Source organism: Lathamus discolor, chromosome 6 (assembly GCF_037157495.1).
Source record: "Lathamus discolor isolate bLatDis1 chromosome 6, bLatDis1.hap1, whole genome shotgun sequence".
NCBI lineage: Eukaryota > Metazoa > Chordata > Aves > Psittaciformes > Psittacidae > Lathamus > Lathamus discolor.
The window spans coordinates 63,147,675-63,174,775 of NC_088889.1; the positions used below are offsets into that span (position 1 = coordinate 63,147,675).

The 27,101-nt window shown below is 37.6% G+C and overlaps 1 protein-coding gene across 4 annotated transcripts in view; it reads right to left on the reverse strand.

Annotated features, from left to right (window-relative positions):
* QSER1 (glutamine and serine rich 1) overlaps nt 1-27,101 on the reverse strand; it is a 42,698-nt gene that overhangs the window by 4,492 nt on the left and 11,105 nt on the right. The window contains exons 2-13 of one of the 4 annotated variants that reach the window (XM_065683235.1): nt 21,475-21,584; nt 20,018-20,185; nt 16,130-16,767; nt 13,060-15,358; nt 10,417-10,709; nt 9,310-9,426; nt 8,563-8,696; nt 7,222-7,433; nt 4,837-4,974; nt 3,425-3,522; nt 708-860; nt 213-308 (exon numbers count right to left, since the gene is read on the reverse strand). In XM_065683235.1, the coding sequence (XP_065539307.1) occupies nt 213-308; nt 708-860; nt 3,425-3,522; nt 4,837-4,974; nt 7,222-7,433; nt 8,563-8,696; nt 9,310-9,426; nt 10,417-10,709; nt 13,060-15,358; nt 16,130-16,767; nt 20,018-20,185; nt 21,475-21,584 (4,456 nt within the window). Of the gene's footprint in view, nt 1-212; nt 309-707; nt 861-3,424; nt 3,523-4,831; nt 4,975-7,221; nt 7,434-8,562; nt 8,697-9,309; nt 9,427-10,416; nt 10,710-13,059; nt 16,768-18,752; nt 18,830-20,017; nt 20,186-21,474; nt 21,585-27,101 lie in introns of those variants that run through there. The other 3 variants (XM_065683234.1, XM_065683233.1, XR_010613552.1) reach the window with 3 other exon arrangements.

A 27,101-nucleotide genomic window follows, 5' to 3' on the forward strand; every position in this document is an offset into this window, starting at 1 on the left:
TCACACAAACCTTGTAAGCCTCATCTCTGAATGCTCTGGGCAGCAGTGCCCATTAGGGGCAACAGAAGTACTCAACATACCCTTTCCTTTGCCAGAAAGAATTAATCAAAATAGGAGGCCAGAATCCATACTCATTCACAAGACAACAGCTCCTCTATTTGGACCTGATTCCCTCAAATGCATGAAAGTATCTCAAAGAGGACAAGACTTACCTCTTCTTTACATGTTAGATATATGTGATATTTGTAATGATGGAGTGAGTGATACAAAGAATACAACTGTATTTTTTCTGGATCTACTGTAAACTCCTGCAAAAAGAACAGTTATTTTAGGTAAATTCACATTATTTTCCAAGACAGATATATGATGGACATTTTCTTCTGTAAAGAATCCTCCCCTCCCTTGTACAAATATACAGGACAAGAACATCTAGGTCTAAACATAGACATTAAATAGAGGAACAATTCTGAAATAATTTCTTATTCCTGGAATATAATTATATTTCACAAATGAGTTAAACCTATGATTAATATACTGTTAAAATGTTTTTTAATATTCCCTTATTACAGAAAAAGCACCTCACTCAAATACTTAATATTGTGATAGATCTACCAAAAAAAAACAAGTCACGAAGCAGTACTTTATATGTAAATGTGGTTTTCATTAGAAGACAGATGGTGGCAGCAATAAACCTTCTGAACACTCACCGGCGCTAACTTAGTGGCTGATTTAGAAGCCCTCAGTGTTTTCTTGTTGTAAGCTTTACCATTCATTTTGATCTTAGACACAGACGTTCCTCCAGTTTTTGTCTTAGAATCCCGAGTGATCACTGTCAGTTCAGGAAAATTTTCCAAAGCATTCTTTAAACAGAGCATATAAAGAAAAAGGATTTTGAAAAATTCAAGAATGGCCACGCCACCCAGACTGCTGATAAACTGGCTATGTTTCTTTGAAAAGTATGACTGCAGCCTATTATGAAATAATTTATTCTTCCACAAAGAGCCTATAAATGGTCTTTATCAGCTCAAGCAACCATACACACTTTGTAAAGCAGGACCACCTGTTCCTGACTACTGTAATTTTTCAAGACTAAGAAATTCCTTTTATTGCATCTCAGATTATCATCTGTGATTCCTTCATTAGAAAGAGCAAACCAAAAAGGCTGCACTAGGCATTTTTCACCTTTTAGAATGCTTCCCATTCTGTTTCCATCCAAGAATCAATAAGGCCAAGTTACTTGGAGATGCCCAAGTACTTCAGCCTACCAATTGTAGCAGGGATTGGATGCCTAAATATTGTCATAGGTTTTGTCCCAGCTTTTGCAAAATACAACTTAATTGCATCTTGTATCTGTAAGGTAGAAATGCTAATGCACAGCGAAGTACATGGCTGGCTCAAAAAGGCACAAGTTTTTAAGACATATTAACTCATGAGAGTGAACGACCAGCTTCATTTCTATGTTATTTGCATACATAAATTTGAATACAACTTTGTTGTACAAATATAGTATTGTTAGCAGCTACTTTGAAACAGTTGTTATGCTATGTAATTTGGTACTGAAAAAAAAATGTCAAGCTCAATGAACATATCTATCTTTGTGTTATACTCCAGTACGAGAAAAAAACAGACACATAAAAATATACCAGTGCTGCAGCTTAAGGAGCTAATTTGAATCATCTTGAAGTGGATTAAATTTTTATGTTTTCTTTTAACAAGCAGTAGCAGAATTCAGTAACCTTCCCTGCCTATAATTTCTTAGCACTTCACATACATCAGCCATTTTTCACTTTATAAAAAACCCCTCCCAGTAAAAAGGTATGGAATCAGCTGGCAGGGAGACAGTTGCACAGTAGTAGCAGTAACCTTGACTAGCTAACCTGTGCATATGCAATATTCATCACAACGCTCTCAAACTGGAACACCAACTTCCACAGGTTTAAATTACTTAGTTTTTCTAGCTGCTGTGTAGCCTTCCTCAGGGTTGACTTTCAGTGTCAAGGGGCTTTGGCCAGTTCCAAAATACTGGCACAAGGATGGCACAAGTTGGTACCATCATACTAGAAGACAAACAGAAGACTTTATCTAGCAGTTTACACCATAAGCAGATCCCTTCCCTCACATCCAGAACTCCACTAGCTTCTTGCAGATTGTACAGAGAAATACAGGCTTCCAGCTAATTTAAGAGGTATGATACATAATCTGCTGCTAAGTGCACACACAGCAAAGCTATTATAACAGTTATGAACTCCAACTGAATAAGCAGCTATAATTATATGTCAGTATTACAGAAGATCCTATGAGCTTTTTCCCTGAAACTGGGAAAACTGCATTACCTACAAGAAATGAGTTAAAAGAGTGTGAACTGAAGCTGTTTCACCAGTGGATGATGTTCTCATCTCTGAAACAAGGTCACAGCATCCCACAAGACTTATGAAGAATGGGCTGTGGAAAAAAAGATCTCTCACACAGGACAATCAAGCCTGCTATTATATTCCTCCGCAAAAATAAGTATAGAGTAATACAGAGAGACAACTAATTTTGCAAGTTTGTCTGTACTGTGGATGTAAAGGGAACAGTGACAGGTGAAAGCAAGTTTGGTCTGATGGTGTTTACAGACAGGTCTGCTTTACTCTCGTTGGTCTCGAAACTGTTATAAGAAGAAATAATCAGTCTGATTACAGACATCAACAACTAGTTCAGCAGCATACACAAAAATAACCTTAATTCACTTCACTGCACTTTGGAAATCTGTGTTGTTGCCTGGGGGCTAGATGGGAGGAACCACAGTGCTTATTTATCCTCATGTTTACCTTCTCTCTACTGAGACAGTAGGGCTGCTCACTTCCCTGCCCACATCCAGACCTGGTTTTTATTTTCATGTCAAAACTGCTGTAGTATGGGCTTGTTATCCATACTTTTCCCAACCTTCTATGCTGAAGATACATGAAAGAGCACACAAATAAGTTGTTCTCAGGTTCCCTCTGTCCCAATTTTAAACTATTCTGATCATGTTCTCTACTTCAAAGAAGTTCAGACATCTGTTCCACAGCATAGCTGTTTCATGTAAAAGTTTATTAAGATTTTTAGGCAATACAATTACTTGACCAAAAGCTTTAGAAGGACAGGAAACAGACTTTTCTTTTGGCAAACTTGAGAAGTGTAACAGAAAAAATGCTTGAGAACAAACCAGAAAGCATGGGGATTAAGGCTAGAACTTTAACTTTGCAGTATATACTCTTCCATCACAAAATGTTCTCCAAATGCCACACACAAGCACGGAATTTATAGCATCTCTTTCAGATCTGTATTCACTTCTGTTACAGATTTGTCTTCAGGGTTTAAAGTCATGCCTGCATGGTATACATTCACTGACTGACTTTACTGACAACATTACTCAAAAATCCTAGGATTTAAAAAAGAATACCTTGAATGTATGATCCAAGCGTAATTTGGAAAGCAGTCTTTTCCTGTTGTCATTCAGCATACCATCAATTTTTCTCATGTGAGGCAAAAGTAGCTCATCTGAAAGACACAAAAAACCCAGTGTCAGCAGTTGATTGAGAAAAATACAGTAATGAGATTCCTATTCAATCTATGCTTCGACCCATTAACATAAAATGTGGAAGTAAAAAAAATCATGCAATTTTCACATAAACTGATTTCAAACATGAATTATTTTTTATCAGCCTGTTAAAATGGTCTAGACATTATGCAGTTTAATTGCAGACTGCAATCCTCTGACTTTTTTCAGTTGAAAGGAAAAAAAGTAAGAGCAATACAGAGCACAAATCTTGAGACAATTTCAAATCATGTCCTAGATAATCCTCTTCTCTGTGATACAACTGGCAGTTCTGTAAAGACAAGTATGTGGCTTTGACATTTGCTATTCCATATTACAAGTGATGACCCTCTTGGCATTTATAACAAAAGAAATTGAGGAAAGCACTTACTGATAGAAGTTATCTGATAAACCACTATAAATTTTATGATATACATTTGAACACAAAGTATGTGGCCATGAATGAAAGTTTACAGTTCAGTACAGAATCTTTAATTTATAATGTCAATTTCTCTGCTTTTAGTCGTCCTACTGATATACACATGGGTACGAAACCTTGAGGTAAGTGTGCACCGGTGCACAACCAGAGCAAATCAGGGAAGGAGATGATAGAAACTAGTTTTCTAAATACAGGCAAACAGAGCAGTACAAAACAACAGCCTGCAACTAAAAAATATGTGAAATGATTTCTCTTTTTGGACCTTTATACATGAGTGTCTCACTAAATTTTGAGAAATAAGAGTTTTGACTGGTATCCTGGAGTCCACTATAGTAAATAAGCCCACAGTGAATAAGTGCAAACATTTTCTCCCCAAACAAAAGGTGAAATATAATTAGTTTTGATCAGAACTTTAAGGTTTCAGAGTTTGAAATGCAGAATTTTTAATAACAGCAACGATCAGAACTACTTATAAGGATGTTTCTTCATAAGAAAGTAAATACACACTTGAAACAGTAACCTGAAATAATGTTTGCAAAGATTTTAAAATATAGTAACAGCAGGAACAAAGAGCTCAGCTCTGACATTCACAGCTCAAGCTGTATGTTAACAAAGCAGACAAAACAGTCTTTCCAAATTACTTAGACTGTTCAAAGAGATAGTGCAAATATATATATATACACACACACACAAGTAATTTCTGTGAAGTGCTCTTCAGATGCAGATATTCAGCTAAAAGTTTGGTGGGGTTTTTATTTATTTATTTTTAATACATTTGCTTCACCAATTAATAACCTTAAAATGTAATTATAACATACAAATGTTAAACATACTGTACCATTGCTCTTTTCCAAGGCTTGCATTGTGTCTGGATCCAAGGCAATGCTAACAAGCAACTCCATGTAGCTCTTAAAAGTCTCTTTCATAGCTCTTGTGTTCAAAAACCGAGTAACGAGGGGAGCTGGAGGTACAAGCTCTGAAAATGAATTGGAATATAATGACTATTTTCGTTTTATATCCTTCAAGTATTTGTATTTTTCAAAACTGAAGGTTTCTCTCTTAAAACACAAGTGACCCCTACTGGTATCCCAAGAGATTAAAACTCAATACAATCAGAAATAATATTCAACTAACTTACATGCCAAAACCAGATACAAAACCCAAATCTGGTATAAATGGTGCAAGTTTTTTTGTAGAAACACATATAATTACTTATAACCATCAGAACTTAGACTCTAGTATTTTAGGGAATTTTAACATTTTTCTATTGTTGTAGATGAATGCCTAGAGAAAAGGGATAATAAATAACTTCAGTCAGGCAAAGTGCCCTAACTGCAGGTTTCATGTCAATGCGAGTACCTCCTAAAACCACAAAATTTGAAGTAGTCCAACAGAAAACCATTCAAAAGCACTGTCCTGGGTTCAGCAGTAGCAGTTGTTTTTCTCCTTCTTACTAGCTGGTGCAACACTTGCGTTTTTGATTTTTGGCCTGGGAACAGCGCTGATAACGCCAATGTTTTCAGTTGCTGCTCAAATGTTTGGTCTGGCCAAGGACTTTCTGAGCCTCATGCTCTGCCAGGGAGGAGGGGAAGCTGGGAGGAAGCAGAGACAGGACACCTGACCCAAACTGACCAAGGAGGTATTCCATACCACAGCACGTCATGCCCAGGATGTAACGGAGAGTTACCCAGAAGGGCGAGGGACTGCAGGGTTGGAGGAGGTATCGGTCAGTGCTCGGTTGGGGGGAGTGGGGCGAGTTATTAGTCTGCTGGTGTTGAGATGTTGTATTCTCTTCCCTTGTTATTTGCCTTATCATTATTATCATTGGTGGTAGCAGCAGTGATTTGTGTTATACCTTAGTTACTAAGCTGTTCTTATCTCAACCCGTGGGACTTGCATTCTTTTCGATTCTCCTCTCTGTCCCTCCAGGAGCAGAGGGAGGGCAAGAAGCGGGGAGGGGAGTGAGTGGATGAGCTTTGTGGTTGGGTTTAAACCACGACAAGCACTCATGTCACTTAGAAGCCTGCATACCATTGAAGTCAATCCCACCTAATTGTCCAACTCACAAAAACCACATAAATAAATTTTACCAGGGAAGCAATGAAGGCACATTTGTACCTATTCTGAGGAAACTTTTGGTCGTTTTGTGTTTTTTGCTTTTTTTTCATAGACAGCAATTTTACATATGCACATGGAGCAGTCCTCAGTACTATTGAACATTCTGGAGCTTTTCTTAGTCTCCAATATATGACACCAGTATTTTACAGGAATTTAGCTAGCAGGGCTGTTAGACTTTCTCAGATAGCAACATTTCTATGGATGACTATCATCACATTACCGGAAATGTTAAATATGGACAGTTGTACACATTAATGCTTATTTGGGCAAGTTTGCTCGAAAAACAGTATTTTAAAGGTGCTGTCCTCAGCAGAGGCACTGTTCCAGTACACCAACCCAAGCTTATCCTCAGTTGAAGCCACCGAAGCCAACATGCTTTGCAAATGCAGCAATACAAAACATGAGTACTATACAACTTAACTTCAGACATAGAGGAAATAAACAAAAAACCCTGCAAAATGCACTGTATATCTGCTATCATAGATAATCTCTATAAACAACATACAAAAATTCCTCTCTGTTCCATAGAATTACTGCAAACATCTCACTGTTACAAGACACCATGAATGTCTTAAGAGCAAATGTGCTCATCAGGCTACATTTGAACAGCTGGCATTTGGACAAGCAGTGAAGCAGCCAAAAAGTAACTGCTTTTTCTTGGGTCCTGAAACAGCAACAGTAACATCTGAATTCTGCCCACATCTGCATGCAGACAGGCACTGCAAGAATGTTCTTTCAGACACAACATGGAGCTGTAGTGGAAAAATCAATTAAGAATCTGATTCTTGAGATGTATTTCAAAATCAGACTTCAACTGTACCCATCTCAGAAAGCATGTAGTGAAAATATATTTACCCAACTGGTAAACTACGCTTGAGATAACCAGTTGCATAAATTTGCTCCTGCTCAAACAAATGAAAAGTCTTAAGAAATCAATTTTGTGTGGCAGTCAGATTTTCTTCCTTTTTTTTTTTTGGGTGGTTTGGTGGGGTTTTTGGCTTCTGAGGCTAGCAAAAAAAAATTGCAAGACTGAGCAACATACTTTTCTACTACTACACTTAGTTAAGTTCAAATGGCCCTAGTTGCTAACAACAGTATCTCTCACCATCCTCATCACTCTGGGCCTCAGGTGAAGAATCAGATTGGGAAGATGAAAATTCTTCTTTCCACTTTTTCCTTTTCTTTGGTGGTGGTTCAGCCTTTACCTTTGGCTGTTTAGCTTTGGGTTTCACAGAAGAGACCTTTGCTGCTGCTGGTTTTGGTGCTGGTGGTTCAGGGGGTTTGTTGGTGCTACTGTTAGGTTTGCAATGAATAGTCCTGCAATATCATAAAGATGATCTCTATGAAAATAATTACCACACAAGTTTTGATATTAATATAATAGCTATAATCTTATGTAGCCACAATATATTCTCCATGGATTACATATACTTAGTTCATTTAACTAGAACATGTAGCTAGAAATGAGGCCATACACACTATACTACTTCATTTTTTATATGATGTGTAAGAATTATTCTCAACTACCTGAAAATCCCAGTCATTCCTTGAATAAAGAGCACTGTGATTTTTTATTATTGTTTACTAGTGTCTGATAAAGAGCACAATCTGCATTGAATTACTGAAAATCCATAGAGAAAAAATCTTCAGATATCACCTGAAGTTGTGAGAAGGTAACATAAGCTAAGCAATAAAGCACAACAGAGTTCTTCAATACAGAATCTGCAACCTGTTCCAAAAGCACAGTCACAGGTCAACACAAAATTCAACAGAAAAACCCTTAGCCAGTGAATGACAGTGAAAACCCTATCAGAAGGGAGGTGACTGAGGAAATCTCAGAGCTACCCAAAGTAACTCTGTGAGAGACTCTTCTGGTCATCACTCGAAGTTATAAGGCTTTCTGGGGTAGGGTGGGGGGGGTAGGGCACGTGCAATGAGAAAAGTAAATGCTGTCAGTGTGCTGACAGTACAGAAGAGGGAAAATCACACTTGCAACAACCAACTTCAACAATTGACTTCTGTTTTTAAATTAACTTTCCAGGAGAGAAGTACTTGTAGTATACCGGTACAGGATTATCATTAAAACAATCCAGAAAAATGTAACTAACTTGCAAAGTCCGTGGGATAGGAAAAAACACCACACATTTAAAATCATTACAGCTGCAGGCTTCTATGTTGATACTGAGGCAAAAGCTGTCAGAAAGAAATAGCATCAGGAGCCCCAACACCTCCAAAATTTATTGCAATCCACAGATTCAAGGTAGGAAGGTCTTAATATGACAGTAATTTATATCTTATTTCTTAAAGCAAAACACACAGTTTTCAGTTTCTAACTTAAAGCTGAATTAACATAACCCTGAGTTACAGTCTTATTTATTAAAATGGGTGTGTTCTTAATATAAAAATAATATGGCAAAATGACAAAAAAAAAAAAGACATAAAATACCTTGCTGACTGTACAGATTTGCTCCGTGGTTTTTTTGAACATACTCTGACATACTCCTTTTTGTTTGAGTTTTCAATGAACTTCACATACACTCGTTTATATTTTGTTTTTGCATCCCCGAAATACCCAAGATACTAAAAAAAACCAAAAAACCACAAGTTTTTTTTGTTAAGTAAAATTGTTCAGTTTTAACAATTAAAAATGCAAATACTAAAGACAAAGTCAGTTTAAAAACAACTTGTTTACAAGAATGAGCCATCCTACAGCATTTACAATTTAAGAGAAATTCTCCAATAGATTTCCACATTTAAAGGAAGAAAATAAGGAAAATAAAGCAAGACATACTTTGGGCTTAATTTTTTCCATTTATTTAATTCTCCCCATGCGTTATGCCTAAAGAATTATCTGTATGGCAAACAGCTGCCTGTTGAAACTGTATCCTATCTGAATCCTTCCCACTGCGGTTCACAAGCCTGCATCCACTGACTTTATTCTGGTTATGTAAACCTGCTCCTTTATGCGGTCTGAACAATACTAAAGAACCCACGCTGGAAAACAAAAATTCTGTCCATTCATATAATTAGAGTGAATTTTAGAGTAGGAGGAAATCAAGAAACCTTTCCCCCTCCTCCCCTTCAAGGATGCTTCCTAAGAACGTATGTCAGAATCACATTTTATCCTGTTTCCTAGACTTTCATCAAGGAAATCAGTTCCCATGAGGTTTCACAAGGAATTTTTAAGACTCACACTGTTAGTAGCAGCAAACTCTCTCTGACTATCTCGGACTTCAGGAACAAACTTTTGCAATAAAGCCTTCTGTACTTTCCAAATAGCTGGAGGCTCTTTTCCTGTTTGCAAAGCAACCTGTAAGAACATAAAATTATTTGCTAAGAAATTCTTAAGAATTCTAAAGAATTCTTATTTTTCTCCCTGAAATGTGTCATGCATTATACTTTTGAGCAAGTTACACGGGGATGAAATTAAAATAAGTCATTCAAAATTCCAAACCCATAGTCACTATGTGCCATTTGCATCAAGACAGTACAATGCGAACTGCGTATAACAATATACCTTAATCATTTTTGTAAGTGACAAGGGAACACTTGAAAACTGGTATCACTTATTGCAGGCAACAAAGCCATGTGAATTCATTTAAAACTTCTGCTCAAGAGGATGAATACATAGACAAGTAATCAGAAGTATTAGAAATTAATGGTAAGACTATTGCTGGCTACAATACTAACAAAATGAAAGGTAAACATGAAGAATTTAACATGGAGAAGCAACAAAACCAAACAAAGAATCAAGAACACAAGAAGTGTTCCCATAAATTCATGGGAAGAACTGTACTGTTGCTTATGGAAGCAACTCCTTATTGGAACAGCAAGCAGAACCTCTTTCAAAAAAAAAAAAGGAAAAAAAAAAAAAAAGACAATTCCAAGATCTTTTACTGCACAAGTCCAAAAGTAACATCCTCAACAGCTTACACTTAGAAACCTACTGCTACCTCAATAAATAAATCAAAGGTTGCCAATAGCCTGTGAAAAAAATATGCCTTTCAATAATAAAAAGGTAATTCCAAGTCCTAACAGAGGTTACCTGCACACAAATCTACTTTATTATGCATGTAGAATAAAACAGGTCGCGTACATACAAAACATATTAATAACTTGCACTAGAAAGACACCTTTATGAAAGACACCTAATATGTCCTGGCAGCAACCAGGGCATATTAGAATAGAAACAGAAAACTGATCTGCAGCCTTTCCCCTTTTGGTAGTTTGTTGAAACTAAATTCATACACAGGATTTCTCATGATTTCCCCCACCTCTCCCCAGCAAGTATTCAGGTTACCTTTAGTGTCTCTATATCTTCAATCTTCACTACAAATTCATCACGTTCTCTGTACATGCCCTCTCCTCCACTGTCCATATTCTCCTCATCAGTACATCCTTCTATTGCAACAGTTGCCTGTGTTTTTGCCAATTGGTCTGAAGTCACAGCGTCCTGTTGGGCTACTTTTAAGGGGTCGGCTGGATTCGTTTTCTCCTGTGCACTGACCACAGGAGCAGTTGTCTGCAGTTCCTGCTTGATCACAGCAGCAGTGGTGGTGGCAGCAGCAGGAACAACTGACACTTTTTCAGCTTCTGAAGACAAAAAAAATCGAAATTTTAGTTAAACAAATTATCAAGGATTGGCAAAAAATGGGAACTAGAGTATTTTTCTTCATTTCTGTTACAACACATATTAAAAACACCTCTTCTAAGAGTTAAAACAGAAGCATCATCTTGGCTACAACTAAAATTAAACCAAACCCAGAATATTGTGGCTAGTATATCTCTGTTTATATTAAACTGCTACATCTGTTAGCATCTAGAAATAACAAAGAGAAACAGCTTTCAAAACCAATTTGACAGTTGCAGACATGATCAACAAGAAATATTATTGTACTTTGTGCGAGTAAGCAAACACAACAGTAAAGGTTAACAACACTAAATCTTGTTTCCAATCTGCTGATAAGCAGTTTTTTAAAAATTAATTAAGGAAAGAGAAATATACATGAAATACGAAAACACCTGCTGTCTGACTTTTGGACATTTATCATTTTTGATTTTGTGATACTGTAACTGGAAGTTTGAGATTAAAACTTTGGCAACATTCTAATAATTTTTAATATTAACAGATTTGAAAAATGAGAACTGATGATACACAACAAAGAAGGGAAAGAACATTCTCCTCCTCTATGCCAAAGAGCCAAAAGAAACTCCCACCTTTCAAAATTATTAATCTTTCCCACCTGAAAAAAATAAGAAACCTTTTTAGATATTACTCTATACTCTTCTATACATATTAGTTTTGACACTGAATTGTTGATCTAAAAGACATCAAGCCATATTGGCTACAGCATAACTACTAATATCACTTAGGAAACTGGCTTCAAACTGTTATTGTACAGTTTCATTACAGTCACTGTTAATTGCTGGCTTTATCACTTAAAAAAACAGAAAAAAGATAATGTGGAATTTTAATAAAAGTCATCCAAACCAAATTATTTAAATATCAAATTAATGTGCCAATAAAAAAGTTATGCCAGATACATGAAGATTAATTAAATCAACTCAGCAAAATTGCTAAGCCAAGAAATACATTCTTCTGCATATATCCTATACCATTATTGCAAATAGGTTGTATGTCTTTTTTCAGTGAAAGCTATAACAGCTTTAATTAGACACAGCATTATTAGTTCCCCAAGTGTAATTACAGTGTCTTCAAAACAGCAGATAAATGGACATATATTACCTAATGCTACCAACAGACTACATCTTAGTATTTGTCTTTCCATACTTGCGTAAAGAAAAAAAAAAAGGCAGAAACATTACTAGAAAACCTGCAAAAGCCCAGCAAGTAAGAAAGAAGTCATTACCAAGCACCTTGTATAGTGTACAGTCTTGTATACAACAAAACAGGAAGGTGAATTCAAATATTGGTGGTATAAATATTAAATCTTTATGAATAATAAAGAAGTCATAATAACATTGTAAAAGAAAAATACTGCAAATAAAACACTCGTAGAAATGGCCATCAACAAAACCCCTTTGAAATACTTCCTTCAGAAGCTGTACACAGAACATGGCTTATTAGAATTGACAGACTTCAGCAAGAGGCTCACATGACGGCACTGTCCACATTTTGGCCTTCTGGAAAAAAAAGTCACTGCTTATTTGTTTAAAATATGCATTCAATAGAAAGACGTATGAGGAACCTCATCTTCTGTAATTGCCTTTCCAAACTGCTTGAACTTAACGTAACTTCATAGAAATATCCTCAGAAGAGAACAATAATTAAGATGTAGTATTGTTTAGTATATCATGTATTCCACAATCTTTTCCCAGTATTTTAAGTCTGATTATTACAATTTAAGTTCAATTGTGCTATGTATTTTTCAGTAAATCATGTCACCCCTAGAGAAAAAGATCTCCCCCTCTCATCTAAAAAGAGAAAAAAAAAAAAAACCCTGCTTTCATAAACATACTCTGTGCAACTCTATCGGAAGTACAAATTTATCTAGGAAGAACTTAACTTCTGCTGATGGCAATTCTTAATATGCTCTCTTGCTAGACTTTTTTTTTTTTTTTTAATAGATTTTCTCTGACATGATGATTTGCTGAGGTTTCCAGGTGAAAATCATATTTAGCATTCTAAGCCAGAGAAGAAGAGAACAGACATATTATTCCAATTCTCGGATAAAATAACTTTCTGGTGTTAGAAGAGTCCTACTTAAGTAGCATTAAAAAGTTTACCTACAGATTTTCTAACTGTATAAAACACTAGTTTTGTTCATAGTCAATGCACCTTTTGAACATAACTCTTAATTATGGCTGGGATTAAAACCAAACCCAATCAAAACCTTTACCTCAACTGAAGATAGCTAAAATTATTCCTTATTTTTTCAGCATCAACTACAGAAATCTCCTTCAACATCTGCACTTGTTTTACCTGATTTGTTCTTTCTATCAGATGTATCATCCAGGGCTGACAATGCAGTAGAGATGCTCTTCTGAAGATCGTGGTTACCCCCCACAGAATCATCTTCATCAGAAGAAAACGAAGCCAACGCTTCTAAATTTTTCTTAAGTTCTTCATCAGCTTTTTTGGTTGGACTTTCATCACTACCTTCAGCAGCTACAGGTGCTGCTGCTGCTGGCTGAGGCTTTGCAGAGGGTTGAAGGCATGGGGCACGAACTACCTGGTTAACAGGTCGCCTCGTCCTGTTTGGCATTCGGACGGCTGGAGCTGAAAACTGCTGCCTCGGCCCAGATTTTAGGAAATCTAAAAAAGATGCGATAAATCCTGTTTTGACTTCAGGCTGTTTTTCTTCAACTTCTTTGATTTTTTGCCTCATTCTTTCCTGATGCTGATAGGTATCATAACAACTTTCAGAAACAGCAGAAGAGTATGTGAAACATGAGTCACTTCCTCTTGAATTCTGACGTTTGCACTGTCCACTTCTTTTTAGCTGTTTCTGAATTGCACTGTCGTCTTCTGCAGCATTTCTGGTTTGGATTTTTCCTTTGTTTTTCTTCTTTTGAAGGTTCCCTTGAGATAGATCTTGGCATTCTTCTTCAGTTCTATTAATGGTTCCATCTCCACTCTGGGGCACAGAGAGTGGCTGCAATGAAACCTTTGACTGGTTACCTGCCACAGTACCATCATCACCACCCATATTAAAGTCATTCTCTGAAGCAGCACTTTCTCCACTTAGGCTCCTACCACTTGAAACAAATTCTGTGTCTCTTGCATTCAGTGTACCATCAGCTGAAGCATCATTATCTTCTTCAGATTCATGACTGATGCTACATTGTTTCTTAACTGGAACACCCCCTTGTTCTTGCTCTTCTTGACCAGGGCCAAGCGTGGGAGAGGTCATTCTTGTTGCTGTATTTTGATCTGAAGTTTCAACGTGTTGCTGATCAAGGTTCACAGTTTTTGTCTGTATTGTTGACACCGGTGTAATATTTATAGTAATTTGGCTTCCATTCAAAGAAATATTACTAATGCTTGTTGGCTTTCCAACTGCTGTAGATGAGGCACTGAAACCAGAAGACACATGTCTTACATCCACTGATCGAAACTGTGGTTTAGACTCCTCGCTATTTTCAACAGACTGGATTTCCCCTTCATTAGAATTTGATTTGGCAAAGTCAGATGGTGTTACTCCACAAGCTACTGCTGTTGCTGCTAAGATATCATCTACATTGGATAATATATTCCTCTCATCACTGAGAAGTATAGATTCTGGGAAACATATTGAACTGAGAGAAACAAACTGGTTTTTTGAATCATGTTGATTTGTCTGAGTAAAATGATCTTTTGTTGTCAAATGCTGCTGTAGTGGCTTTGAGGGCTCAGACATGTCCATTTTCATGACTTCTGAATTCTGAGTATGAAGCTGCTGCTGCGAATGACTCCCATTACTTTGAATAATATGACCATCCATCTGAAGGAATGGATGTGGCACCTGTTGAGGACTCTGTATTCTTTGCACTTGTGGTGATGCCTTTGTTTGTCCTAAACCTGACTGAAGTATTGACTGGTGAAGAATCTGCAAGTCACAGGCTGACTCCAGTAGTACCTGTGCACTGGGCAAGCACAGCTGATGACCATGTCTTAAAGCATGAGACTGAACCTGCGATGGTGTGCTGATAACTTGGCCTTGCTGTTCTTGAGCTTTACTTTCATGTACCTTATGCATAAGAGAATGTTGCTGGTTTAGTTCTTTAGTGCTCACAGTTACTTGTGTTGTGTGCATTAAATTAGCTGTCTTTTTCATATCATGGCTTAGACTAGTGATATGGCCAATATGCTGGGAAAGCTGTTCCACAGAATTGACCATTCTTTCATCTTTTTTTGTTCCTTGAAGAGTAAGTCCCACAACTTGATCCTCAAGACGAGAGTTACTTCTGATAACACTTTGAGAGTATCTGTCATCTGTTTTTGAGACCCTATAGGATGCATCCTGAGCGTTGATTTCCTCATCAGTTAGCCTTTGAGTGGAAGACTCAAGAGTAGCTTGCTGTTGCAATGCCTGCATATCCTGCATTGATAATTCCTCCTCTCGTTTTGATGAGGCATACAAATTAGAGTCAGACTTCCTTTTAACATATGACTTTGTTTCTGAGGCAGGCCTGCTGTTCTGCAGTGTCTGTGAATGAGCTGGGGATGCAAAAGGAGGAGACTGGACAGATGGCAAAAACTTCTGAGACTGTGGAGAGGAGGATTCCTGTGACTGAGAATTCTGAGAAGAATGTAAAGAAATATAGCTCTGGTTAGGACTCGAGGCTGGAAGAGCTTGTATCCGAGGAGAGGCATTAAAGGGAAGGGAAGGCGATGTCAATGTTAAAGACTGCCCTGAAGAATAGCTTTCTGAAGGACTAACAGCTGATAAAACTTGTGATTGAGATGAAAAACTAACTTGGGATTGGCTAACTGGAGATAAACCCTGAGTGTGACTAGAAGAGTAGCTCTGAGACTGGCTGACTGAAGAAAGTTCCCTCGTTTGCCCAGAGTAATTCTCATTTGGAACTGAAGTCAGTACCTGTTCCTCTGAGGAGTAACTGAGAGTTTGACTATCAGAAGTAATAGCTTGTGATTGCCCAGAAAAAGTCAGTGTTTTATACAGTGAGGGCAACTTCTCAACCTTGCTGGATGAGAAATCCTGTGAGTGACTGACAGGTGGCACACTCTGAGTTGGGGATGAAACATAGTTTTGGGACTGGCTGACCGACAAGAGGCTTGGGAGCTGTGCTGTAGAATAGATTTGTGCTTGGCCTGTAATGACAGAACTCTGGTTTTGTGCAGTTTTGGCATAGCTTTGTGTCTGCACAGTGGGAGCTACACTCTGAGGTTTGGGGGTCTTTGCTGACCTTGGAGGCTGCTTCATGGAACAGTTTTTCACTTTTGTTGTGGAAGCAGATGGAAAACCAGCTGATGGAACTGCAGATGTGTATGACTGAGCAAGTTCCACTGTGACTTGAGAAGACTTCTGCTGTAGTCCTCCATTGCTCACCTGAGTAACATCTCCAACTGGGCTGCAAGATAATGCTGAGTGCCTAGATGTATCCTGAAAATTAACTCCACCTGTACTTGTTAAATAGCTGTGTAAGGAATGCTGTGAAACAGTCAGTTGAGGCTGAACAGACTGAGTACTTGAAGGCCGCTGATGGTGTTTAATAACACTACATTCACGCTGAAGTGCTCGATCAATAGAAGCAGTGGAACCAGTAAAGACAGATGTGCTGTATGCCTGAGAAACCTGCTGAGCTCCTCCAAGGGTTGAAGGCAACAAACTAAATTGAGGTTGCAAGAGATGGGGTGCAGATTCTTGAGCAGAACGATATGTTGATGACTGAGGTGGTATACTGGTACTTAAAACAGAACTGCCTAGGCGCTCAAATGTCACAGCAGTTGGAACAGTGCCTTGTGATGTTTTAATCTGCAATAAAGGATCATGGGTAGTTAAGAGACCATTAGATGTAGCACTGAAAGTAGTATCTTGAAGAGTAAGAGAAGGGGTAGTAGCAAAGTTTCTACTGCTGAAAGTGTTGGGATGCTGATATGCTGATAAAGCAGATGCCGGTGGAAATGTTCCAGAGGTTGGCAAAGCTCCAGTAACAAAAAGTTCTGTGGCTGTTGAGGAATGCATACCTGGAAAAAAAAAACAAAAAACAAGAAGAAAAAGAGCATAAGGGAGCTTTACAAGTTGCAACACTCTGCATTTCTAGAACTCATTTTATTGGAAGATTTTACAGCATTTACAAATGTAACCTTCATTAGAACCACCACCCCTTTTCAATGAAAACATACAAAAGGGAGGCCCTTACTGCGGCTCAAACTGGAAGTGCAGGGTTTTCTAAGAATTCCAAATTCTGTACCTACAGTGAATTGGCAAGGGGGCAAAAAAACCCCCATATCCTTATGATAAAAACTGTGGATAAAAAAATTGTACAAGATAAATTCTTCTTTGAAACTGAAAGCTCTTTATTACTTTTTCTGTCAGTTTAGAAAAAGTAGTAGAGGATAACTGATAAAAAGCCCTGTACACCTTTAATATACAGTAAAAGGCAAAATTACACCTCACCGATTGTAATACATACACAGTTAAAGGAACAATTCCATCTCCTGCATCTACCCTCACCAATACTTTCATAAATCGCTTTATGGAAACATTTTGGAGCTTACAGTGAAATAGCTAACAGACACACTTTGTAATGTGTTCCTTAAAAGAGGGCTTTGACTTTCAAGACAAAGAATAAATATGATTTGTACGCTTTCCAAAATATCCAAAGACAGCAACTATCTGCACAGTGCAACAGCAAGTATCCAACTGAAAGGTATTACTTATTTGTATCTGGACACTAGTATGATATCCTGCCTTAAATAATACTTCTCTACAGCACATAATACTCCAATTGTGAGGAGTGAGAAATTCCCTTGCAAGTTTTCCCTTGCAGTGATCCATACTGTTCAGCGCTTTTCACCCTGTAACTTGCAGGTACTGGTAAAGTTTGTGTGCTATTTCCAAAGTCTATGAACAGAAGTGAAGAAGACAAGTTTATTGTCAGGGAGACTTAAACTTCTTGTAAAAGATACGCAAATCAGAAAAAAAAAAGTGAAAGTTACTGGTTTAATTTGACCTTTTTTAGTTCTTCTTGGACATTTAAAACAGCTTTTAGTTTTGTATAATTTAAGAGTAAATAAAAAACCTCTCAGTAAATAAAAGGTGGGTTTGAGACAAACACTTCAGGAAAAAAATCAATTTTAATTAAAAAATGTATTCAGTCCTCTTAAACTGATTGCAACATAATCATACATTGCTTTGAAAGTTTCAGATGAAACTGCAAAAGAAAGTCTTTGTTCAAGACAAACCGATACGAAGAGATGTGAGACTGAGGGAACACCAAGGTATTTTTCTTAAGTTAACAGTAAAGTCTTTCTGAGTAAGAAAGCATAAGCAGTGTTTTAACGCCTTTTTCCCCCCTGCTCTATAAAACTTCAACATCATGTACAACTGGGTTTTCTTTTACTGATCCCTACCAGTAACACAGCAGTAGGGGCATCCGGAAGCATCAAAGAAGGAGAAGAATTTACACCTGTTGTAACTGCAGATGTTAATTTCTCATCTAACCTGTATTTTTCCCTTCTATAAATTAAAGCCCTTCCTACTACGCAGGTGATTTCTTGAACCAGACATGAGCCAGTCAAAGAAGCATCATCACAGCAGAACTGCTGGGTTTATATTTTACTTGTGTAAAGGAGCAGACAAAAGGTATGGCAAAGGTAGTAAGTTGTGTGCCCAGACACCGCCGCACTACTCTAAGAAATCAGAACACTGATAAAAATGCCACATACCAGAGGAAGACTTGATAGGACAATATAACAAACATGCTGCTCCTCTTTTCCCCCCAAAATCAGCAGTTTCAGGGTTTGGAGAATAAAAACAAAGTGAAAAGCCCTTCTAAAGAAAGGTCGCCTTGAAGAGCAAAGAGCACTTGCTTTTCCTCATCAAAAAAGTCTGTGGAAGACAAAGCTCTCAAAAGACACTTCGGGAGACTGAGGGATACAGAAAAGCAACAAAAGTATTAACGGACAACAGAAAGCTCAGAGAACTGTAATATTGAAAATGGGCTTACTGATGAGTTCTTAGTACTGAGTACTGAGAAGTCTCTCAATCACGGGTATCAACATCAAACCCGACCCACAGCATGTCTCCCCATTCTTCACAATTCACTGTTAGGCAGGCTGCAATGGAGAAAACATGCTAGGACGAAGAGAAAAAAAGATTTCTTCCCAGCTGATAATCTGCTGTGAGGATAGGTCATCGCTACTCTAAAATACCACTGATTTATAGTAAGATTTTTTGACAGACTAACAGTGTGCATCTTCATCCGTGCTCCCACACATATGTTTCTGGCCATGGTGAATAAAAAGCCACATTCTCTCTTCCCACCTTTGAGTAGCTCTTCACAGAATGCAGCTGCATGTTACACTGAACAGATCAAGTACAAACTGCCACCAAAAGGACTGTTCAACTCTTCCCTCTTCCTACCTTATGCCTCCTCCCTAAATCAGAAGCAGCAATCACACGGCTGCACCAGGACAGAGATCAGCTTGCTGATATGACGGAAACCCATCCCACCAAAGGAAAATCCACCCAAACCTTTTCTGTCAGATAAGTGAATAGATCTGATTCACTGCACAGCTGTGCAATCACTGCATAATATTAACCATACCTTGAAGCTACCCAGAGATGCAGTAGCAACACTTATCTTACTGTGGCTGTCCACAGCAAGCTCAAAATATGCACTGTTTCCTGCTTTGCACAGAAGGCTTCACAGATGGGGAGGTTTGCAGAAGGCAGTCAGCCTGCCAAGAAAGATGGCATGTTTGTTTATTTGTAAATTAGATCAGCTATTTCTGTGCAACATGCATCTCAGACCTTGTTTTTGAGAACATCTTGCTCATTACTTCTGTCTACAAAGGGGTTAAAGTTATCCACAGACTTTTAGTACAAATATCACAGAATAGCAACTATGACAAGGAACACTTTGAGAATGAAAGTTCTGGTCGGGTGTACAGGTGTACACCCTCCAATGTGCTTATGGTGTTAGCGAGAGTAATCCCAAAATTGGAGAATATATTTGACTCTTTTGACAAAATAATATCCTATACATCCAAAATCCTTCTAAACAATTAGAACATCTGCTCATGTAATTCTTTGTCTAATAGAATCCTTCTGTTAATATAATTTCATTGATTCTGAGATATTTGAATACTGAGATGGAAAAGACGTAGAAGACATGTAGCCTTTTCAGTTAAGTCAGGATATTTTTGCTTCAAAATCTCCTCAACATTCAATGTAACAATGACAAATTTTATTTCAAGAGAAATTTTTCACCTGTCTGCCAGGAAGGAGCCCTGAATTGCGGTAAAAGGGTAGATCCTGAAGAGACTGCCTGAGCAGTACGAGACTCAATAGCAGAGAGAAAATTCATAACTGAAGAAGTTTCCTTAGTGTTACTTCCAGAACTGTGCATACTGGTGGTATCAAATATTCCTGAAAGTCCTGGATAAGGGTGGAGGGAAATGAAACAGAACAGACAATTTAGATGAACTTACAAGAAGCTCAATCAAGGAACAAACATACACATTCATCATTCAGTAATCTATGAAACATTAGCAGTATTATTAAAGTACATTGATTTTTCAGTTTTGACTGTTCTATAGTGTTGCAACTGTAAACTGGAACTTGAATATATATTTTAAAATCTATTATGAAATGCATGTCAAATATCGTGCTTAAAACCAGTATTTAGGTACACTGATAAAATTCTCCATTCATCTGATGATTCACTGTTCTATTTTTTTAATACAAACTATTTAAACATTCAGAATTCCTTCTGAAATAGGTTCAGCTTCTCTGTTCACCTTTGCCCCCAGTTCTTGCTCTTTGGAGTCCTGCAGTTTGAAGTCCTCTGCAGTCTGGAGTTTTTTTCTGCGACTAGCACAAGAAAAGGGGTTTTGGTTGCATTCCCTATTCCAGCAAACACCTTTTGCGTTCACTGTTGATGACACCTTTCAGTGGCAGAAGGCTCAGTGGGAAGCACTGGAGAGATCCAGTTTTTAGTAACAGACATTATGAAAGACTGTGGGGTCTGCACCCTGGAACATCCCTGCAGTTCTGACCCTTGATTGTCCTGATCAAGGACTTGGCCAAGAGACTGCAGATTCCAGCCAGCACAAGCTCAAATATCTTTCCTTAGAAACTGGGCTGCAAAGTGATCATGAAAGGGTCATGCCCTGTCTTCTCCTGACATGGAGAAAGGCTATAATCAGGATCACCGACAGATCCTGATGCAGATGTAACACAGCCTAACCTCCTACTATATTTAAATTTTAACTTTCCCCCAGCACTACGACTTAGTTTGCACAGGTAAACAATAGCAACAGTGTGTTCCAACTTGCATTACTTTTGCTGTTTGCTTTACTCTAAAAGAATAAGCATGATTTCTGCAGCTGGCTTCAAGGTATATTTAACATTTGGCCCTTATGCATAAGCCAAATCCTGAAAAGCTGTACTTTAAAGAATAAATGTAGTTTCTTTAAGAACCAACATCAATAAACACAGCCCCCTCCCCTTATATTTCCTTTCTACTTCTGACATTTTGATAAAAGCTAACAACCGTTAACTTCCTACTACAAACTCAGCTCTTCTAATACTACCTGCTACCACCTGCATGACGAACTCCTTCTGATTATAAAATTCAGCAACTTGAACCTAAATTACGTAACACGTTTGTTGGGATTTTTTTCCTTTAGCTATTTAAGCTGTAAACTTATTATACGGACAGTTACCAGTAGGATGATGTGTAGCAGAGTATCCAGGAAGCTGGTGAGAAGCTGTGTATGTCTGTCTGTGAAGTTCTGCTTCTGAATGTGATGAATGTCCTCCTCCATAGCTTAAGCTAAGAAAGAAATTAAACATTATTAACAAAAAAAAAAACCCCAAACAAACCAACCAACAAAAAACCCAACCAAAAAAACCCAACCGAACAAAATAACAACAACAACAACAACAAAAAAAAAAACAGCTACAGAAACAAAGTACAAGTATGAAATCCCAACCACAACTCAAGAAGCTGAGGAAACAAAAGAGAACATGAGCCCAAGAACTAACAGATGTAGTTGTGCTAGGACATAACTAAAAATGTTAAGCAGACAAAAATTACTTCAAAATTTAATGAGCCAAAGCAGGGAGAGACAGAAGCCTTACAAAAATCAAAGTTGTGAAGTCTACAAAGGACTAGGTCAGGAAGACACAGGTCTTCCTAGTTCAACTGTAAGAAACACTGAATGGACACTTTTGGTAATGATTTACTGATGTAAATCTGCAAAGCAGATGACTACAAATACATGCCTACTTTTAACATTTCAATTTCCAATTCTATTAGAACTTACAGTACCAGATTTAATACAAAGGCTGGAATGACAAGGAAGCTGTGGGAGCAACAGCTTTTTAAGGATTTTGTTAATTTTGGTGCGATTCTAACAAAATTGACAGCAACAGCACTACCAAGTCACCAATCCCAGTCCTCAGACCTCCTACCATTAAATGTAAGTTAATGATCCACAGATTTTATTTAATGTTTTGAAATGAGTCATCTACATTAACATGATGTTATAATCAGACTTAGTGGAAGCAAACTGAAAATACACGGTGTCTGGCCTGTGCAAAAGCAAAAATGCAAAAAATAAAGAAATGTGATCTAAATATCAAGCTACATCAGGAACATGCCAAAAGTGCTAATGATTTCCAACTTTAAAAGGCAGAAAAAGGAGAGAGAAACAAAACAAAATCCTGAAATTTTCAAGCTTCCACAGATTCAGCTCTGTATAGCACCTGTCAAATGGAAAAAATGAAGCCAGCCCAACCAAGTAACAGTTTACCTTCTCTTCTTGCCTTTTGGACATTAAGTTTATAGGTAGCTGCTACCTACTCCACTGCGTATGTGAGATATACTTTAAGTTCAAAATTAAATTGTAAACAGATGGCAAAAAAACCCTAACGGCAAAACCCACAGCCCTCCCTGCTGCCTCCTGGAAGGAAGGCTTCCCCTATCCTCTTTCATCCCCTGGGATGAGGGGGCAGTCACTCTGCTTAAGGGAAAAATGGAACACTTTATGCCAGGAATCATGACATCATGGGAAACTTTTATAGAAGTCACCAAATAATTTTAAAAATTGGGAACACCGCTGCTTTTGCTTTGTTTTCGTTAACATGGCAAGAGGAGACAGTGGAGATGTGATGAGCCTGTGAGAGCAGTGTGACCTCCACACTTTATGAGCTAACAAAAGCTTGTCTGTAAGGGATACGTTTTAGGCTTTAGGCTTCTAGATTAACTTCTGTGCCCAAGATGCACTAACAGGGGATGTATTTTTCATTTCAGCTGCTTAGAGCATAGCAATGTCATATTGTCAGCATGCCAGACTAAGGCACAAGCGTAAATAATGAACGAAGATCCTTGGTTTGTTTTGGTTTTGGTTTTTTTTTTTTTAGAAAAAGCTTCCGCTTCTTTCACACCTTTCACAGTAATGACTATCATTTAGAGAATCCCCAAACCTCAATTCAGAGTCAGCACATCTTTGCCCTTATGCTGTAGAGGACAGACCTTTGTGCAGTTCAACACTATGTATCAGCAACAGATTTCTATTGTATGTTGACTGAAATCTAATGGTTTGCATCATTACTAAGGACAATTTCCAGACCAAAAATTCGTAATAGTGTTCTGTATGTAAAACACTATGGATGTAATAAAGCCAAATTAAATTGTTTTTTACAAGGCAAATTTAAAGTTAAGCTGGTTTTGGTTTTTTAGAACATACTTGCATAGCTAGAAAAAGCAAACTTTGGACACATGATGTTTTCTTCAGATTTTTTAACAATAAAAATGTGCTACATGAGAAAGTAGGTTTCTAAGATGAACCATGGTAGTAGCACATGCATTGCTAGCAAGATTCACTGACACAAATGCTGACCTTATGAAAACTTTCTGTTCACAAAAGAATCACAGAATAGCTTGGGTTGTACAGGACCTTAAAGCTCATCCAGTTCCAACCCCCTGCCATGAGCAGGGACACCTTCCACCAGACCAGGATGCTCAAAGCCCTGTCCAACCTGGCAGTAGGTTTTACTTTAACATTTTCTTTTTTCATACACATTTAAAAGGCAAACTATGAAATCACACATGGATTGCTCATACAGCAGAACACCCCTCCTTTTCCCATTTAGGCTGTTTTCAGGCTGAGAGGCATGTTTGGTGTTGTAGTGGTGTTCCAGGCAAGTGGGCATACGCTTTGCAGCAAAAATCCTTTGAGATAAGGTGAGACCCACAGAACACAGTACAGATTAAATCCAGTAATACTGCATCATTCCTGCTTTCACATTGTCACAGCAAAAGGTCATGACCAAAAGTGGATGAACTTCATATTAACCACCAAAAAAAAATGGAAATCTAAAAATTGGTTTGCTGGCGATTTTGGGGGTTTTTGTGGGGGGTTTTTTTGGTTTGTTTTTTTTTTTTTTTTGTATTTTTAACTTGAAATTTCTATTAGTTTGATAACAATGTGAAGACTGAGAGTCACTTCTTTGTAAAGGAACAGCATGGTATACGCAAAGACTACATAACAGCCTAACAACACAAGTTTGTAGATGTGAGGCACTACACTCCGAATTATAAAAGCAACTTGTAAAAGAAACTTAGACGTGTAACATGGATGATACTGGAATTAACACTGGGATACAAAATAACCCATAGGCCTAGTATCTAAAAAACCTTGTTAATCACTAGAATCTCAAAATTCTAGTAATTGTGAGCATCTAAGAACGTTAGAAGTATATGATGCTTTTTTTTTTTGTTTTTTGCATAAAAACTCCCAGGTTATAGTTTGTGCAACCGCAACCTCAAAAATGAATTCATCTTTCAATAAAAACACTGTGTTTATAAGAACAGTTAATTGTTTATTGTGTAATTACTAGTTGCTGGAATGTAGATTCTTATCTCAAAAAACCTCTGCATATATACTTTCAGTTTACATAAGCTTATCCTAAACACAAGCACAGCAACTGGAGGAAGATTACTGCCTTAGGGTTTCTTTTTATAAAATGTAGCTTTTAAACAGCTGAACTTATACACCATGTAATCTGCACACCAAAAATACATTAAGCGTGGCAAACAACATTATGGCTATCTAGTGTTTGCACTCAGGTTCTGAAGACTGTTAAAATTCCACATGAGCTCTCACTTGTACTGAAATGTCAGATTAGTTATGAAGAAACATTCACATTACTTGAAACTTCATTATTTGTTATGGCTGACTGCTATACAATGTTCCAAGAGCTTCCTCCTTATAACTGATGCACCACAGTGATTATTACTGGCATAGTGATCTGCACAATGAAGTGGTTACTGCTAGAAAGTAATATAAATTTGACATACAAATTCAGACAATAGTCCCCCCCCCCCCCCCGAGTTATTTTTCATTGAAGAGGTCCATTCAATTTTAACATAATATTTAAGTGTCCTTTTAGAGATGTCCTATAAAGAGCCATCATTATTTGTCATTGCTGCAGTAATGCAATCAAAAAATCCTTATGACCAAAGTGCAACCATTCAAATATTAATGTTTTTTTCAGCTACATCAGTTGGGCTAACAGAAGACTATTACCTCGCCAGTAAAATTTATGGAAGAAAAATGCACAGTCATTGCACTTAATTGTTACTAAAATACCTCAACTTTGATTTACAACTCTTTTTTATTAGTCCAGATTAAGTCTTTCCTAAATCAACTCTTGTGTACCTGTTCATATTGCTATTCTTATGATAATTTATTTCCACAGCATTCTTTAATCTTATAGTTTCATACAAATTTAGGTCTTCAACTACGAAAGGTTACCGGGTTACATTCAACACTGCACTTGCCATCCTCCTCACCTGTCAAGACGATTACTTGGTTTGTGCTTTACACAAAGTAATAAATGCATTTAACTTCAATCTCAAATGGAAGGATCACTTTCACAAGGAGACAAAACGTAGCTGCAATAAGCACTGGACACACAATTAAGTCCTTATTTTTAATTCTCTCATTTTCTTCAAACAACCTTGCTCTCCTAGGCATTCACAGAATGTAACAGAGAAACACTTCAAACAAGCATTTCAGTTAATAATTGATACAAAAAAGTATCATTATACAGAAAGCAGACATTTTCAACTTTCTACTTTATTTTCTACATCAGTTTTCATTAGAGCTTAGCAATTTTTAAGTTTGTTTTTAAGTTTAGTAACAGCAGTTGTTCAAGTTCTAGGGGACCCTGTAATACATGAAAAACAGATCAGAACATTTAAGGAGCAAAGGCTACTTCTGGGTGCAACACCTGGGTCTTTTGTTCTTAGGCACTTGTAAATTCTACCTCTGCTATCTGAGGTCTGAGATCCAGAACAACCAAACGCACCGAACAGGAGGTGACAACCCAGCACACACCATATGAGCGAGACCAGGGAAACATAGCTCATGTTGGGGCTGCCTGTTCAGGCTTTCTGAAAACAAGGAGCTTCCCAACTCCAGTGGGAAGATAACCAGGCATAAGGTCCACTTCTCACCAAATTGCCAAAAAGGAGAACAAAAAAACTAGTGATAGTTTGTGCTGACAAGGAAATACTTCAAAACTCACATTTTGCATTTATCTGACTTGACAGATATGCAAAATAGGGGAAATACGATTCAAATTTTCCCCTCTACCCCAAAGCCCAGACACTGGGCAAGAGTCTCCCTTCAACCAGCTCCTCAGCTACGCAACAGCGAGTCCCACTCAGAGGACCAAAGCAAAACCAGTTAAAAGTCCAAAGAGTGCAAAAATGACAAATGCCTTTCCAAACATTAAAAATACCATTCTAAATATAAGATACTGAAACTGACATGCAGCTTACATCTCTTTTTGTCCACTGTATTTCATTTGAAACACGCAAAATGCAGTTCCAGCTTGCATTACCTGCAAGTTCATATTTAGAATTGATTTAATATTAGATACAATAGTTAATGTTTTGCTTAAAGATCTATCTCTGCTAATTTGCCCCGGCAAAAAACTGAAGAGCATTATTTGGAAATATTACTTGAATTTAATATGGATGAAATGAAGAGCAAATGGCCTTTTAGCCAGCATGCACTTCAGCTACCCATTCTAACAGCAAGAGTTCACTGCCATGTGCATAGTTCAGCATCTAGGGTTTGTATGCAGCTCACAACAAAGAATCTAAAAATGGGTTTGATCTTGTATTTTAAAAAAGCAAAAAGAAAAGACTAAGAAAACAGAATCATAACAGAAGGAGTTGCCTAGAAAGAGAGTTCAATACTCTTAACAACAGCAAATCACTCCTGTCCAACAGACAGGCCAATGCACCTCTGAAGTTTAAAACCTCTGAAGTTTA